This window comes from Amborella trichopoda, chromosome 1, assembly GCF_054954075.1.
Source record: "Amborella trichopoda isolate Santa Cruz 75 chromosome 1, AtrichopodaSantaCruz75HAP2 v2.0, whole genome shotgun sequence".
NCBI classification, from domain to species: Eukaryota; Viridiplantae; Streptophyta; class Magnoliopsida; order Amborellales; family Amborellaceae; genus Amborella; species Amborella trichopoda.
The window spans coordinates 553,481-571,498 of NC_142336.1; the positions used below are offsets into that span (position 1 = coordinate 553,481).

General features: G+C 36.6%; 2 protein-coding genes and 1 long non-coding RNA gene across 5 annotated transcripts; 1 reads left to right on the forward strand and 2 right to left on the reverse strand.

Annotated features, from left to right (window-relative positions):
- Positions 1–1,329: 1,329 nt before the first annotated feature.
- On the forward strand, positions 1,330–2,688 carry LOC148783465 (uncharacterized). The gene is made up of 2 exons (XR_016053066.1): positions 1,330–1,470; positions 2,278–2,688. It is a non-coding gene; the product is annotated as an uncharacterized LOC148783465 (long non-coding RNA).
- An 869-nt stretch (positions 2,689–3,557) lies between these two features.
- ORC5 (origin recognition complex protein 5) lies at positions 3,558–8,563 on the reverse strand. 2 transcript variants are annotated; one of them, XR_016052995.1, is made up of 5 exons: positions 7,239–8,510; positions 5,851–6,271; positions 4,550–4,862; positions 4,340–4,411; positions 3,558–3,915 (listed from the first exon to the last, which is right to left on the reverse strand). XR_016052995.1 is itself a non-coding variant. In XM_006829727.4 (5 exons), exons 1-4 carry the CDS (start codon positions 8,114–8,116, stop codon positions 4,361–4,363), a joined length of 1,659 nt encoding a protein of 552 aa, XP_006829790.2. In that variant the 5' UTR covers positions 8,117–8,563; the 3' UTR covers positions 3,558–3,915; positions 4,340–4,360. The 2 variants fall into 2 exon arrangements, 1 of the variants encoding a protein (XP_006829790.2); XM_006829727.4 differs by having other exon boundaries at positions 5,851–6,267; positions 7,239–8,563.
- Positions 8,564–10,393: 1,830 nt separating this feature from the next.
- On the reverse strand, positions 10,394–17,498 carry LOC18425160 (2-C-methyl-D-erythritol 4-phosphate cytidylyltransferase). 2 transcript variants are annotated; one of them, XM_006829728.4, is made up of 9 exons: positions 17,094–17,498; positions 16,229–16,353; positions 13,118–13,220; positions 12,845–12,904; positions 12,188–12,250; positions 11,877–12,080; positions 11,677–11,788; positions 11,360–11,571; positions 10,394–10,876 (listed from the first exon to the last, which is right to left on the reverse strand). In XM_006829728.4, the coding sequence occupies exons 2-9, from the start codon at positions 16,342–16,344 to the stop codon at positions 10,784–10,786; spliced, it is 963 nt and encodes a 320-aa protein (XP_006829791.1). In that variant the 5' UTR covers positions 16,345–16,353; positions 17,094–17,498; the 3' UTR covers positions 10,394–10,783. The 2 variants fall into 2 exon arrangements, with proteins under 2 accessions (XP_006829791.1, XP_088719524.1); XM_088863398.1 differs by lacking the exon at positions 17,094–17,498 and adding an exon at positions 16,697–16,774.
- Between the last annotated feature and the right edge of the window lie 520 nt (positions 17,499–18,018).

The window sequence follows — 18,018 nt, forward strand, 5'->3', positions numbered from 1 at the left end:
GGGCCCATTCGCTCATATTGAAGGCCCCATTGATGTCGTGGCTTGAATCCTACGCCAGCCCATAACTCCTCTGGCCCAAGCAAATGGCACCCAGTCAAGCGGTCCAAACCAGCATGTGGCCAGGGCTATGAAACCCTCGAGACCAATCCAAGCTAGGGGTGGCAATGGACCTAGATCAGATGTTCGGACCAGACCTAAGCCCAGGTATGCTTCGAAAAATTGGACCCAATATGACCCCGGTCCAAATAATGGACATGAACATTATTCAGGTCCAATCCATATGGACCCGACAAAGACCCAACCCAAAGAGCATTAGTATTTAAATACTTATTTAATATATAATATTTAAATAAATATAATTATATATTTTTAGTTATAATATTTAAATAATGTGTATATATTTAACATAATATTTAAATATATTTTTTATTTATTTTTGCATCGGGTCCAATCAAGTCCAGATCCAAGTTCGATAACTTCAAGACCAGTCGGGTCTAAATCTGGGCCAAACCTAGACCCAACCCGACCTGTTGCCATTCCCAGTTCAGGCCAATTTTAGCTTCACATGTGCCTTAATATCTCTTGATAGAGCAAAAAGGAAAACAACGTCAAATAATTGAGATAAAACTCAGATGATAATGACGAGAATGATGATGCTAATAAGGATGCAAATGGGCTAAACATCAAGTTAAAAAGGGTTGCAAGTGAGTTAGGTCCCGGTCGAGGTCAACTCCATAAGGGTCTAGGCCTGACCTAGGTCATGATCTGACTGGCTCTTCTGACCTCCTTGTTTAGAGGTGGAGGAGTCTTATAGCATATAAAATCAAATTATACTACTATTATAAATATTTGTCTTTTTGAGCGCACAGAATAAATATTTTTGTCAATCGGAAATAGTTTAATGACCTAGTTTGTCAACATTGCAATTGTATAACCTCGGCATTGTAGCTTACCATGTCGCATACATCACTTTTTTGGGGGGAAGATTTTATGAAGGTACAGTTTATATTTTAACCACTTTAGATCTCACCTTTTTACCTTTTTTTCTACTATTCCAATTCATCATGTGTAATTATAGATATTTTAAAATTAAATCAAAACATGCAAGTAAAATGTTAAACAGTTAATATTTCATATGTACTTTGACAAATTTCCCTTTCTTTATGAACTGTTTAACTAAAATTTCATCTCATTATGAAACATCTACAACAAGAGAGCTGTACACTAAAAAGCAAAAAACAAAATAAAACTATGCACCCATTATACTTTCCTTTTGGGAAGATTGGGATTTAGAGTACTTAAAGATGGGGGGCTTTTTTTGTTTTTTTTGAGGACTGATGTGAATACAGGCATTCAAATGAGGGGCCAGAGGAGCAACACTTCATCCACCATCAATAATTGAGAATAATAGTGGAGATTACACCGAGGAGTACTGCCTTTAAATAATGGGGGTAAATTGTGGCATTTTAGGTAAGAAATTTCCACATTGAGCTAGCACTTTTGTTTAATTGAGTATGGTGGCAGGTCCTCAACAGTCCGATATCAACAATAGATGATCGATCAACATCGATCCTCCAGTCAAATTCGATGTATTTTTAAACAAAATGAATTGCACTATCCAACCATCCATTGTTACTAGGGCAAGCTTTTTATGCTTTCCCTACAGCATAGAAGTTCTATCCTCCCCCTTTTCCAACCGTCTATTCTGAATGGAGGGCTAAGATTGCCCCAATCACAATGTCACGTCTCTACGCTATTTTTTTTTTTTTTTTTTTTCTAGAAACTATTTTGACACCAAATTTTGGACACCCATTCCTCTATTAAACTCGTACTAGTGAAAAATATAAAAACATTATTTTCGATAAAATATAATGACCAAAATACCCCTGAAAGTTTCAAAAGGTATTTTGGTCATTATATTTTATGGAAAAAATTATTTTTAATATTTTTTATAGGTACGCCCCAATGAGAAGATGGCACGTACCAAATTTCATATTCATATAATTTGTATAAAAAAAAAACTAAAAATAATCGAATCTAAGATCAAACGGTGAGTGGCTCTCTTGATCAAAATTGGACACAGTTGAGAAGCTAGTATTGTCCTAATCCACATGTTAATATAGTTGTCCTCAAACTAGGTTATGGAACTTGGAATATTATCTTTTGTAGGGTTGGTTTGAAAATTGGACACTTAAGGCATTTCGAAAAAGAACAATAGGTAGGATATAGTTGGGTGATTTGTATGAAATCCTTATTGACTTTCGAAATGATATGTAGAGCATGGTTGTCTCAAGAGCTTTATCAGGCAGCTGGGGCATCTCATTTCTCCTGGCAAAATCTGAGAAAGATTTTCTCGCATTGCACGCTTCATCAACTTGGGTTTTGACAAGACTTAACTAACGACAAAACTCGTTGGGGCTTTGCTCGTTGCCAGCCACTGGCTACAGGATGACGAAAAACAAGAAGCGTTATGACTCGATGACTTACAAGGGCGGTCAATGGGACTCCCCTCAGCTGTCTGATTTTACATCCAACAACAGGACTTTCTTAGACTTACAAGCGCGGCCAATGGCACTCCCCCTCAGCTATCTGATTTTATATCCAACAATTGGGTGATTATTACATTTTTGTACCAAAGACATACAGTCTTGTCGTACACTTTCCCTTAAGAAAAAGTCTTTTGAATAAGGGAACCAAAAGGAGGTTTTATCACATGTGCACATGGACATCAATTATTCAATGGTCTCAAACGCATAATGGAGCACGCTAGAGGCTGTTAATATGTATGGTTGCACATGATGTGCATGTGCATATGCATATGCCTACACTAGAGTTTCTTTCCAAAGAGAAGCAAATTCATGTGCACACATAGAAGTCTTGTATGCTAGTGTATCTTGCACCATAAAAGCCTAGCCATGATTGAAGCAACATTAACTAACTGCTCACACCATGACAGAGGCTGTTAATATTTATGGTTGCACATGATGTGCCTATGCATATATAGTACAGTATTAGAGTTTCTATCTAAAGAGAACCAAATTTCATGTGCAACTTACACATAAAAGTCTTGTATGCTACTGTATCTTGCACCATAACAGCCTAACCATGATTGAAGCAACCTTGGTCAATCTAGGTTCTGGCTAAATTAAAATGTTTGATTATAAAGATGCTTATTGGTCCTTTAAGATCCAATTGCTCCCAAAGTTATAAGTTAGCCAACGTTGCATATACTTTGTTGTTTATTGGACTGCTCAACTGCATCCAAATTCTTATTTGTGACATGTGCATATAGATCTCCTTTCAAAAGGTTGGGTTCTTTTGGTGATTTCAGGAGGAAGGGAAGGGAAACATTTCTATGGCTTCTCATTCACATAATTTGTGTGTTTGGGATCAAATGGCAGTCAGCACGTTGATGACAATGTCAAAGTACTATTAACTGTTGTTATCAGGCTGCAATTAATGTGTGACATCTTTGTCGACTCGCTAACAACCATCCGATCAAGATCGAACAATTGTTAGTTTCCAAACACAAAGTGTATTTCTATGGAATATAAATATTAGGAAAAGCCCATGACCATTACTTAGAGTAACCTATTGAGCAATATTGTTTGTTTGCCTTATTACATGTGAAAGGAAGGTGAAATGGTGAAGTGCACCAAACCCACAAAGGACTAGGCATGCTGGGCTAGTTTCCATTGTCAGTTCACCATTCATTCTCAAGAAGAGATGGTAGAGATTAAGACTCTCAAAAACTAGATTTGGACCATCTTTCAATGACTTGGTATAAACTACGGAGTCATGAACATAAATAAAAGAATTAACTATATCAAAATACCATTTCTTCCAAGCATTCACATAGGCCTCATCACATAAAAATTAGCTCTCAAGAACTAGTAACCCCCTTCCAGTCCAAACCTGAACCCACATTGCAGAACAGAGCATGAATCAAGTGTTAATAAGATAAAAAGAAAGAAAATAAAAAAGGGAGAAACCAAAAAAAAAATGAAAAAATGAAAGAAAGAAAAAGCCAGAAACTCAGTGTAGTTACAGACCTAGTTTGGAAAGCAGCAGAGAGAATGCTAAGATGAGAAGAAACCCAATGAAGGGGAAAATAAGCCCGTCAAGGAAAAATCAATGTGTTTATGAGCCAACTAATGTGAATTAGAGGGGATTCAACCCTCCTCACTTAACCCCCAACCCACTGCATAAAAGTACAAAAGGAGTGTCCCTTTCTTCTTCTTCTTTTTCCATTGTTTTTTTTTTTTTTTACTTTTTTATAGTCGAAGATTCCAAGGTATAAGCAAATTCATCTATGAAATATTAAGAAAAGAGGGATTACCTCAGTTTTGCAGCCCCAAAACTATCGCCTGTAAAGGTACTTTGCTAGAGGAAAGTTCACGCTCCTTGCAATCTATAACACATTGCAAAAATACGAAGTTTAAGACAACCAAAGGACTGTTTGTTCCAGAACCATAATAAGTCAAAAAAACTTTGATTCCAAATGAGGAGAACAATATGACAATTTAATCTTGCATTCCCAAGAACTCACCTTCATAACCATGTCTTCATCAATTGTGGCCCGATAACGAGTTGAACCTTCAAGTGGGCAGCTTCCTCCTTTGCAAATAAAATTAGCATTGCAAAGAGTAGATAACTGCAATAGAACATCAGACATGAGCCCACAACTTCCAACTTCCTCAGTCAATCCATCCTCAACCTGCTCTCTCTCTATAGGACCATCTGTTACTGAAGTGATGCACTGAAATATAGCAAGCAATCTCTCCAATGGAAAAGTCCCTGGCCCCTTTAGTAGCATTTCCTGTGCAGCCTGATCCTTCTTCTCAATGGAAGTCACAGAACTCCTAGATACAGAAAATTTAATGATATATCCAGTTGCACTAATATCCAACAGGGCAATTGTTTTGCAATACCAAACAACAGCTTTTTAGATTGGTTAAATTGATGCCAAAGATTACCAAATAACTGCTGGAAACGCGATAGAAATTCTAGTGCAGGAAACCCACATGTGAGTCTAATTGACACAAGTTCATGCAGAGAGAATTGCCATCGTGTTAGGGTAAGTAATAGTGATAAAAGACAATTTGTACACTGAGTTTATGCAGATCTTAAAAATGCAGAATTGGGCAATAGAGGATGAAGCATGTCGTTAGTGTCATCAAGAAGGCTAAGTATATCCTTTTCTCTTTTCCGTTTTTTAGAAATGTAACACAAAAAATCTCCGAACCCTAACAGGTATGTTTCTAAGATGGAAAATTCATCAAGAGACCAACTGTAGAATTCAGATTTTTTTTTTTTTTGTTGATAAATTTTGTAGAATTCAGATTATATCTGTAGAGGAACCCATTAACCAAAGGAAAAAGTTTATATAAGGTTGCAACCTTAAAATGTAGAATTATAGATGCACCTCAAAACTCCACCGGAAAAGGATGTTTTAATGTTGAAAAAACCTCTAATTGATCATCTCGACATCGAGATGTATGAATATGAAAGAAAAAAAAGATTTTGAGTCCAAGAAATAGTACATTTTGCAATACATTATCTAGACCGTTCATTTTCAAGATTTTCATATGTTTATAGATCTGCTTGATTTTAACCATTTTTGGAGTTTAAAACTTTATAATTAGATATGAAAATAGATTTTGAGATAATCCTAAGAATTTTTTCACCAAGAACACATGTTATGATAAAATTTGGACGTACGCCTTAATTGGATTGTTTAAGGTTGCAACCTTATAGAAACCACACCCTTCACCAAATTGACAAATTATTATTTCATAACTAAACAAAATAATAATGAAAAAGACATCACAGAATCAGTGAGATACGTACTTTCTCTTCCTTTTTCTATTATCAGACCCTCCAGTTGAATCAAATAATGCTGCATCAAGAGTGGCAGGGTTTTTCGAAGCAATGAAAGCCGAAATAAGCAAATACTTTGCAGAGTCAGACATCTGAAAATCCACCTCATAAACAGTTTCCCCACTGCCTTGTTTTCTCAAAATCCCCTTCCTTTTTTCCTTCTCCTTGTTGGTCTCAACAATCGTTCCTGATTCAACCTTGAAAACTTGATTCAAAGATGGCATTATGTGGGGTTGAAGGCAAGAGAACAATTTTCGCTTCATTGCTTCATCAGGAATCACTCTCAAATCACTCAGAGGCTCACAATATTTCCGAAATAACGGCACCAAGGCAACCGACAATTCATCTACTCTTTTGGTGAGCCGGCATAAGGTCTTCAAAACAACACTGTCTAATGCCAAATCAAATGAATATCCCATTAAGAACCATGATAAACATGAAAATATCTTTAAACTACTGCATATACACGTATAATTTATGGGATTGTCTACAAAGAGACCATCTATCATTTGTACATGGAGGTCACAATTATTCTTATCCCTTAAATTTCAAAATGGGTAGTTGTATAAGTGTAATTGAATAGACACAAAGTCCAAAAAAAAAAAATTCTCAGACTTCGTGACCCACCTCAAGCCATCCAATTTGGCAGCTAATAAGTGAGAATGATTGCGACCTCCATATACAAAAGATAAATGGTCTCTTTTTAGACAATCCCATATTTTATACATGAAAGTTCTATATTTAAACCTCTAATGCCAAACCAAAAACCCCATCAAAGAACATAACTTTGACCCATTTCATAGAAGGAAAAGTTGTTTGTGAGTCAAGGGGCGCATGTCTTCTCTGACCCATTGTACTTCCATCTTAAGATGGACATTGAAAAAAAAGAAAAAAGCACGCAAATAAAGAGTGAAAAAAAGTTAAAAAAACACACTCATAAATTTAAAAAAAATTATCTATTTTTCATATTCAAGATAACCATGGCTTGGATCATGAATCTATTAAAAATTTAAATCCATATTTTAGATGGACTTTAGAGGAGGGACGCACATCTGCGTCAGGGGATTCAGAGAAATCCGTCCTTCATATAAACACATATTCACCCATGGAAAAGTATAAAGATGAAACATACTAGTAAGAAACATCTGAATGCTACACCTTCAAATTGAAGAGCCCATCAAAGAACATCACAAACACAAGAATACCTTTGAATTAATTCATATTCCCAAACTATATTTTCATGAAAAGAGTACAGAGCTAAAGATTAGCTGACAAACAACACAGTCAAGAGAAGGGAACAAAATCGCAATCAAATAACATTTGACACACAGTCCAATAGTCGCAAAAACTCTACTTACCCAAGAAAAGAAGAATAGAGCTTGGGGTTTGGTTGGCCTCTCATGAAGATCTGATACAGCTCCTCATCTGTATAGCTCGGGAAGAAGACGGGCACTAGCTCCATTAATCCAGTATTCCCATAAAAACTGTCTAAACTGGCGCTGCTAATAAAAACCAACCCCAATTCTGGCATCTTGAGAAGATCGCCCATCTTAAACAGCACGGAAACCAGAGCCAAACCACTATCCCAATCCCGAATCATCTCGACATTGTCAAATATCAAGTAAATCATCTCCCCAGCCCCACAATTCAAAGAATTCTTTGACCCTTTGGGTCTTTGGTTCTCTCTAATTGTGGCAATGGTGTGGACCAATGCTTCTCTAAGAAAATTCATGAAATCTGAGGCCTTTTCACACCTTTTGGCACTGGCATAATTGTTGGTACTCTGTTTTCCATGGAAAAACACCTGGTTCAATACCGACTCAAACAAGAGGCGAGGATTGTAGCAAGATTTGCAGCTTGAGTAAACAAAAGGACGGTTCAGGTGCTTGAAAACATGTAAAAGGACACTGGTTTTTGCCGAGGAAGGGCGGCCATAGATGAAAATGGGTTTCATGGGTGAATTGGGGGGTCCAATTAGGTGCAACAGTTCATCGATCTGAGCCTTTCGGCAGGGATAACTACTATATAACTGGTCAAGTGTAATGGGTTTTGGGAATAGAAGGTAATCTGAAAATGACGCTTTGGTATTCTTCAAAGATCGAGAGCCAGGTTTTGGCTTTTGAGGCGAGTTTTGTTTAGGGGTTGTTGTTGTTGTTGTTGTTGTTGTTGTTGTTGAGGAAGAAGAAGATCGAGTAACTCTTATTGGGGTCTTAACAACCGTTTCCGAGTCACCCATTTCTCCTTTTTCCTAAGAAACTGCAGTAATGGGGATTGGGGTTTTTACTGAGACACCCTTCTCTTCTTCTGCACTTTCTCCTTCGTAGAGATTAGAGATTAGAAATCTGCTCCTTCTAGAGAGAGAGAGAGTTCATCTTCCTTAGAGAGAGAGAGAGAGAGATGCAGGTTTAGGGCTTCAAAGTTAAAAACAGAAGGGGGAGAATGGCGGGAAATGACGTGGCAGGAGAATCCACGTCATCAATGGCACGCGAGATGCAACTAACGGAAAAAGGCCGCGTCCTTATCCACCGTTGAACAGAATGGAATCAATGGCAACGAAGGATAGCAGAGAAGATAGAACAGAGAGAGAAATGGGAAAATCGTGAGGAAAGGAGCCCTGGTTTCCCATCGTCAAATAAATGACCGGTGCAGATCAAGCTATTGTACCCTTAAAATAGCGTCTTACTGAAAATGTTTTAACCCCAAGGTCATGACATGCAATTTTGGTGCCAAAGGTGCGAGAATCTATTTTTATTTTTAATTATAAAATTTTAAATTTCAAAAATAGTTTAAATCGAGCTAAACCCGTGATGCACATTGTAACCTTTGTGCGTCACAGGTAAATAAAAGCAATTTAAATACAGACGATTTAATTTGGAATCACCTGATCTAAATCAAAAACTGATAAAGGACAAACCGGTTCTTGATGGAATCCGAGAATCATAACTAAAAATGGGCTAGTCACCACATTATTTTCTTATTATTTTCAATTATTTATTTTTATTTTGAATTTTTTTGTTAACTTTTTATGGGCCGATTCTCTCTACCATATTACCATTAAGACCGTTTTCTGATGGCCAGTTCAATACGGCCCACGGTTTTAAAAAATAACCTAGAGCTAATAACTTGTGAATGAAAATTGAGAAAAGCTTTTCTTTTCCGTTCTTTGGAGCGTAAAAGATGTGAAGGGTTTATGATCTTAGTCTTACTAGCTAATCTTACTAGCTAAACTATTATAATCGTCATAATCTTAACTCCCAAAATATCCTTATTGTTAATCATTAGTCCATCCCTTAGTTGGCAATTCGTGCAATGGAAATACATAGGGATGGATATCTCTATGATTAGACCAAAGAGGCCAAAGCTTACGCAAAATTGGCCCGAAGCGGCAGTATCAGACTTTTTGCTTGTCTTCGGTCTAGGTCTAAAATCTGAAGGCCTAAACCTTCATCATCATTATATCCTTATACCGTCTAGTTATGGTCAACTACACGAATCCCATTTTACCTTTTTTCCCTCTAAACACACTATTAGTAGAAGGAAAAAGTTTATTTAAAGATGCTACCTTATAAAGTAGAACTACGGATTCCCCTCAAAAATCCATTTGAAAAAGTAGTTTTAATGTTGAAAAACCCTTTGATAGATCATCACGACATCGAGATGTATGACTATGAAAAATATAAAGATTTTAAATCTCAAAAACAGTACATTTTCCAACATATTATCTACACCGTCCATTTTCAAGATTTTCATAGATCTACTTGATTTTAACCATTTTTTATATTAAATTTTTTTATAATTAGATATAAAAATAGATTTTGAGATAATCCTAAGAACATTTTACATCGAAATTAGATACCATGATAAAATTTGAAGGTGCCTCTTACCTCTACTCCTACGGATGCATCCGTATGCCAACTGCACCCTTACTAGAATAGTGATAACATATTTAATAAAGGTTGTGGTCTGCATAGAGCCGAAGCTCTAAACAATCAAAGTAAAATACACCTTCAAATAGTGTTGAAAAATGTGCTTTCAATACTGATAATCTTTATGATAGCCTTAAAATATATTTTTACCTTTAATCATAAAATTTAAAGCTTCAAAAATAATGTACTTGGTGCAGATATATTAAAACTTGAAACTCTTGAAAATTGACGATCCAAAAATGCACTATTTCCAAATTTTGAAATCCACTTTTTTCTCATGTCCATATATATTGATGCCGAGATGATCAATTTGAAGATATTTGAGCATCTAAACATCTTCTAGTGAAATTTTAAGGTGGGCTCTAATTTGATTATTTAGAGCCTAGGCTCTATATAAACTTTTTCAGTTAATAAAAGCTCTCAATTAAATGCCTGGAATTTTGACTTCACAATTCACATCATGGAAAATACTCTCTCTCTCTCTCTCTCTCTCTCTCCACTTGGACATTTCGTAGACAAAAAATGGCATTGTTGCAACCTTCATATCCCACCAAAAGGAATGTGCCAAAGGCTGAGAACCAGAAGGGTAAACCAAATAAATTGCTAAAAGATGCATTCCCAAACAATAATATTGTGATAATATCACAACACCCAACAGGAAAATAACAGTCAAAAGTGAAGTTTGCATGATACATTATACCCACATACACTCCTTGAAGAGGGATGCATAAAACAATGAAGGGACAGCACATCTACTCTTCATGGATGGTTATTTTTGTAGAATTACATAGAAATGATGGGGGGAAAGGAAAAGCCAAAAAAAAAAACGAAGAAGAAAGAAGCATGAAAATGAGTGACTCTTTTAACTTCTCTAAGCAGAAAGCTTCCAATTCTGAAGGCCCAGTAGTCTCTGGTTTAATATAAAGCATTGGGTTCTAATAGAGTTAAAATGTGCATCATGTGTTTCCTTTAGCATTTCAGGATTCCTGAGGAGTCTCAAACCTGGTGGGTGTTTGGATACCCATCATACAGCACAGACCCGAAATCAAAATTATGAGGAGTACGATTGCCTGTAACAAAAATACAACTCAAATCAAATTAAAGCTTTATGATAGAATATACATTTAACACCTCTGGAATTGGTTAGAATGCAAAGGATCAAGCATTCTGGGTTTAGGGTTTAATAGTGATATTCTCAGATATTGAAGGATTCAAGAGGCCAGTTGCTTCACTTATAGGTTAGCAATCCTCGGATTGTTCTTTCCAGAGACAATAGTTCATATACTTACAATTGAATTTTTAAAAAAAAAGGTACAGAGGGAGAGTTACGAATGATGGTTGAGCACTACAAATCTATGCCATGGCAGGTATGTTTCATCTACCATTGAATTAATTCCTTCACTAGAATTCTCTATTTACATAACATCAGAACTAGTACTTGTTTTTATGTTGCAATTGAATTAACCAAATTGATGATATCCTTATCTAGCCAAAAACGTGAATCAATTAGCATAAATTCTTAGAATGATCCAAACGAGAATTGAGGAACTCACCACAAAAACACCTTCTAGAAGTGATGATTTGATCTGACAAACACTATCACAAGTCGAATTGGAAGCATTTCCAATGGCACTTTCAGCAAGAAATCTTCCCAAATCCCTGTGTCCAGATTGAAGCAAAGACTTACGTGGGTCTGAAGCATACAAAACAGTGTGCGTGGCACCAGACTCCTTCACTTTGTCAATGACCTCTGCTAAAAGCTTCCCTGCAAATCATAGGTAAAAAGCCCGAAGTATGAGATGATTCATGACTATTATCCAGGTATGGAGAGCATAATGAACATGGAATAAGGTTAACGGAGCATAAATACCTTCTGTATTATCCAGTCCAAACTCTTCAGAAGAGATTGAATCCTCATCACAGATTACTATCAAATCAGTTTTGCCTTTTTGCCTTGTTTCCATCCTTGAACTTACATAATTCTGAAATATTTGATTAACATCAGAATTTACCATAGAAAACTCGAAGACAACGACTACAGATGGCAACACAGAAAGAGAATAGACTAACCTTGACTGAGTTGACCTCTACAAATTTCTTGAGATCTTTACCCCAAATGGAGCACGACCCTAGAAGAGCAACTTCACTCACTTCCAAGCCATGTTCACAATTCTCAAGAAACCCAGATATCAAGGAATTTTCCAATGTCTCATTTTCCTCTGACACATCAACATAAGGGAATGCCATGGAGAAATTTGACTCTGTGAATGAGACCTGACAGGAAAGCATTGAACCATCGACAATTGAAAAAGGGAAAAAAAAAAAAAAAAGAGAGAGAAAATCCAGGAAGATGTACATATTATTTGAAGTATGTCAATTACCTTGAGCAACTCTACAAGAGCTGAGTCAGTATGTTTAGTCCTAGAGATATCTGAAGATCTCAACTGTAGAAGAAAATTATTCAGTCACTAATTTAGTACGCAAATTAAAGAAAGGCTGTAAAACAATTACTTGCACTGCTGACTGCTCTACTGCTTAGCTCAGCTCAGGAGATTTTGGATAGATATCTTTTGAATAAACTAGCTATTTACTGGTGCAAAGTGATGGTTTTCTTCGCACTGGCTGAGCCTAAGTACAACGTGCCGATCATTTGGAACTGCAGCCATGCAAAGAACAAAGGCCCATGTACTATTATTAGCAAGCATTGTAAAACACATAGCATGCATTTCTTGGTATGGAGAGGGTAAAATAAATGGGAAGGTGCATTTCTGAGTATACGACATAGAAATGGAGTATTGATGCATCCTGTCAAAAGCTTTAATATCAATAAAATTCTATTAACTAATGCCTTAGGAAGCTTGCAGTATGTGAATCTAAGTAAACGAAACATCAGCCATGATACATCAGGCTAAGGATGTTTCTCAAAACTACTCATGGGCAGCTTCCAAGAGAGAGCGGAGAGTTGCACATACAGTGTGAATGGGACAAAAGAATTATCTAGAGGGAAAAAAAGTAACTACCATTCGATAGATCCATACCTTTCTGCCAATGAAAACAAGAGCAATATCAACAGACTCATCCTGATTTCTGCCAGAGCACTACAGAATACACCCATTATGAGAGATTCAATTATGTAGTTTAAGTCAAGTATGTAATACTTCTCTATTTTAATCACCAGAGAAAAATGACGCATGAACACATGTATGTACAGTTTGTTTGGATGTTCTTTACTGTGTGTGTGCACAACATCAAATAAAGTTATTTATTATCCACATAAGCAACCTGCCTGAGCACAAGTTTGTACACATTACCATTAAGTTCGACCAGCCTCCCTCAGACATAACAGATTTTGCTAAACCCTTCATGGAAATGGTGTGATAATCCACAATTTCCTTGCCTCCAAGTGATGATGATCTGCAGCAACATAGGGATACTTGATACGGCATCACAAAGTACAGACCATTCCACATGGCTCTTACGTTGCCAGCAGCAAGAGAATAGTAAAATGCAGTACATGATTTTATCATTGCAGAACTCATTCTCGGTAGATGTTAACTTGGAAAGCTCATATGAAATGATTCAATCCTTTTAATTTCTTAAAAATAAGACGCCATGAAAAGGGAGACCCAAGCTAAATAGCTCGCTAGAAAGAATACATTATAGATTTCTAACACAACATATTAGAAGCTAAAGTAGAAAACCAAATAAAAGTCGATTAAAGAAACATACTCAAAAGCAACTGGGTAGCATAATAAGCTAACGCATGAAGGAAAGCAAGAAGAAGAAGACCATAGAATACTGACCATTGGCAAATACAGGAAAATTAACCACATGAACATACTCACGTTTAATGAGATAATCAGACACCATAAAAATCCAAAATTGAAAATTTTTACCTTGTTTTTAAATTTTTTTCCCTTTTGTATCGATATTTTTTCTTTTTTGGGGGCAAATTGTAAAAAGAACCATGTTATTAATCTACTGTAAATCAAACATAAATACCTCCAAAAATATTCGACATATTACGAGGCATATCAAAATGTTTTTTTCTTCCGGTACAAATGAAGATGCACCAATGTATTGGTAATGTACACATACCTCTGCTTTCCAGTTAACTTGAGAACCTTTTGCTAGCATTTACTAAAGCACAACACAAACAAAAAATGCCCCTTGCCTTCAGAAGTAATAAGTTGTCAATTGTATAAAAATGTACAAAAAAAAGTGGCTATTGACAGTTACCTTACCCCCCCCACCCCCCTCCTCTCTCTTTTGATGGTTAACTTTGCTTCATGGCAATGCATGAGATGTATACGTATGAGGGTATAAACAGCCTGTGTGGATACAAAATCTATCCTGCCAAAAGAAAAGGGAGAGGAGGGGGTTTCTCTGTAGTCTATACAAACTACAATTATGTGTGACCTCCCGATGCCTTCTTTTGATAAAGAATACGCTAATGCTTTCGCTTTACAACATCTATGTATAAAACGAAACTCAAGAACTCATACATAAATCAAAATTTTATCAAAGAGATGAGATAATCTCCAAGGGCTTCAATTCTTTGTTCCCCCAGTAAATCACTTTTTTTTAATCACCTTCAACAATAAGATTACTCCACTCTTGTTTGTGTAATCCAATGCCAGTTAGGAGCACTAGGGTCTCAGAGTTTCGTAAGCTTCAAAGAGAACCCTTTAGGGCAAGAGAATGGCAGACAAGCATAATAAAAAAATGCCACTGATCTCCAACTGGCCCAAATTGCCTCCTGAGCTACAGCAAGAATTGAGTTTCTTGGTGCCCATGGTAGATGGGAGTCACACACATCCATGCAGACCATCTCCCAAACATTAAAGAAAAAGATCCCCTCCTGCTATGCATCCTTTATCCTACACCCTCATACAATCCCTCTACCTAACCTAGAAGTCCCTTGTAGACTCCTTGCTTCTTCCAACAACTGTCTTTGACATTCATTGTGGACTTGCTTGTTCCACCAACCCGTCGACAAAGTTAGGTGTACCCATTTCGAGACCCCTTTAGTTTTTTTCTTTTTCAGGTGAGATAGTGGGGAGAGGGCCCCTAACCTTTGTAGGAATTGAGCCTAGGACGTAGCGTTGCAAATCATCAAGCGCTAACCACTTAAGCCAGGCTCTTTTCCTAAAGAGCAATTAGTAAAGAGAACCACTTTAGTTTTCAAATCTCTTATGTAATCTTTCTTCCCCATTTCACCGATCGCAATTCTGGAAAGGTGATTGACAAACTTAAGAGAGAGATCAAATGTATGAGGCAGTTACAGGACCTAGATAAGGTTCTCATCATCAAAGTCGTACCACTTAAGGGGAACTCCAACTTTATCCCCACTCTCCATGTACGTAGGTCAGCAAGTTACAAAAGAATTGCTTAATTCTACATAAGCAGATTAAGATCTTAGCGCACCTACATCTTTTTTTAGAGAGAGAGGGGGAAGCACCCACGGCGTCAGTCAAGAACTAAGCAACTTGTTGATCCATGATCCATGGACTCCCACCTTTAAGCAACTTACCCACATCTATCACCAATCTTTAACCACTTCATGCTAATGATGCACGATCCTCGAAAGAATTACGCAGCCCAGAACACACCATACTATATTCACAAATCATGGGTAAATCACATACTAGAATCAAACTTGGTTTCGTCACAAAAGAATTGTCCCCTACACTTAGATTCTACTTCAACCTCCTATGTGACTTATGAACCCATAAAAGCTAAAAATATTACATGAATGTCACAAATTCCCTTTTATTTTTAACAATTTCACATTATGCATGTGAGATAATAAGCTTTCCTAAATAAAGACATCCAAGGCTCCAAGAAAATTGCTGGTGAAAGAGAAGCAAAGACAAAGGAAATGACTACATCCCCCAAAAACAATAACAAGGTAAATTACAACAATTTAAAAGAATCATTTTGCTGTAATAAATCTACACAAGAATTTTCTTCATATTTAGGCGAATATTAAAAGTAGAAGGTCATTCAACTTAGTAATGATTTTGTTTTAGAACTAGAAAATATGATTACAGTGCACTAGTTTCTGTTTCTTGCAATGATTCAACGAATAATTAAAAAAAACAATAAGAAACAGGATATTGATTAAAATTGCGAAACAAAAAATGTAGAAAGAAGCAGCAAGCATCTCTGCTAATGATCAAAGGAGCATCAAACATTACGAGATTCTATACAGCACAATGGAAGAGCAAAATTCAGGAATACATCCTACTCTTCTAAGGCCATTCAAGTCTCAATTCATTACAACTAAATTTAAACATTTTTCATTCACCAGAACTCTTTTCGAATTCATGCAAGATCAACTTATAACAAAGAGACAAATGATGCAAGAGAATGGAGCTCAAACAAGTACAAAGTAAATAAAACCTGAAAAAGACACATACCTATGAAGATGATTTGACCACAAAAAGGCAGGAGCAGTGGTTTCAAAGGATGAAGCCAGTAAAACACTCAACGCAACAAACAACAAGGTCGTGTACACGACCATGGATCCCTCCATTTTGTCTCTCTGTAAAAAAAAAAAAAAAAAAAAAAGAAAAAATCTATGCTGAATCAATTGAACTGGTTGCTTTATGGCATCACAAGGCAAAATAATAAGATCAATCTGCAATTTATAAGGAAAACAGAACAATCTGCAAGCATAAGTTCCTAACATCAATGTCAAATTTCCCTCCCTCCCTCCCTCTCTTAACCAGATGATTGAGACAATTGCTTCATTATCCTGGGCTATGGTGCTCAGACACAATAACAATTCAGAAAGGAGAAAAAAAAGGATTGACCAACTCCAAAAAATAACAGTCACTGATCGAGAAGTCAATCGAATTATGTTTACCCACAAAACACACACACACCTGAATGATGACAATTGCTCCACTAACCCTGAACTGAGGTGCTCAAACACAATCACAGTTCAGAATCTAATTTTTCAGTAGAGGAACATAAACGATTGCCCAATTCCAAAGAACAACCGTCACCGCTTAGGAAGCCAATCAGTTTAGGGTTTGGCCTCAAAGAAACAGCATCACCACTAATTAAACAAAATTGATAGATCTGGAAGAAGAGATAGCAATAAGCAATGGATTTTGAGAGATAGAAACCCTACGAAAAGACTCCGTTATTTTTAGAAAACAGCTATAAAAATAGAGAAAAATATATCAAATGAAAGCGTTTCAGAGAGCTCCGCCATTTAAATTAGAGGCAAAAACCTGCAAAACTAAAAAAAAAAATCCTTGGTTCGATGGAATTTACCTGGATCAGAAACTGCGTTGGAGCAGAGCTTGAAGGGAAGCGAGAGAATTTTAAGTTTTATTGTTTCAATATGTAATTCTATATAGCAACAATGACCTAAATATCCCTTATCATATTCATAAATTTCTCCACCATCTCAAACATGGAGGCTGAAAGAGAGAACCCGCCTCTCAACGGCCTAGAGTATGGTTTTAAAATAAGGTGGCTTCGGGTCCGGTCCAGCTGGACCCGGACCCGAACCCAAATAGTATTCGGATCCCTGGTTTACCCATCAAGTCTTGGGTCTGGTTTGGTCCATTACGATCTTATGACTAGGAGTTTTTTTTTATTTTGTTTTTGCTCTTTTCTTTTATACCTATATTATAGGCAACAAGGTCGCAATCACCCAACATTATATTTCAAATCGTTTAATTTGTTGTATAAAAGCTAAAGATAATTATGAGTTATTATTGTATATGATCCGATACCCATACGAATAGGGTTTAAAGTAAAGTATTTTATGTCCACCGGTTTACAAGTATGGATCAAATCTAGATACGGACCCAAATAGTATTTAGGTCAAGGTTTTGGACCCTGGCCCGACCCGTTGGGTCCAAAAATTGCATCCATACCCGGACCCAAGGTCCAGTTTACCCATCAGGTCCTAGGTTTGGTTTGGTTAGGTCCCTTGCCACCCCTATGTGTGAAATGCACGTCTAAGAAGGATGAGGACCTTAAATTTTTCCTTAACCCTTATGGTGCCTAAATAAAATAGTTGGGTTGTATTAGGTAGGTAGCTGACAATAAAACTTTGTCAAAACTTATCATTAATCTTAAACCTATAGCATCTGTTTATGCTAGGACATTCTCCATATGGCGTAACTATGGGTATAACCCTTAATATAGTAGAATGAGGGATCTAGATTCATGTAGAGGATCCCAATTA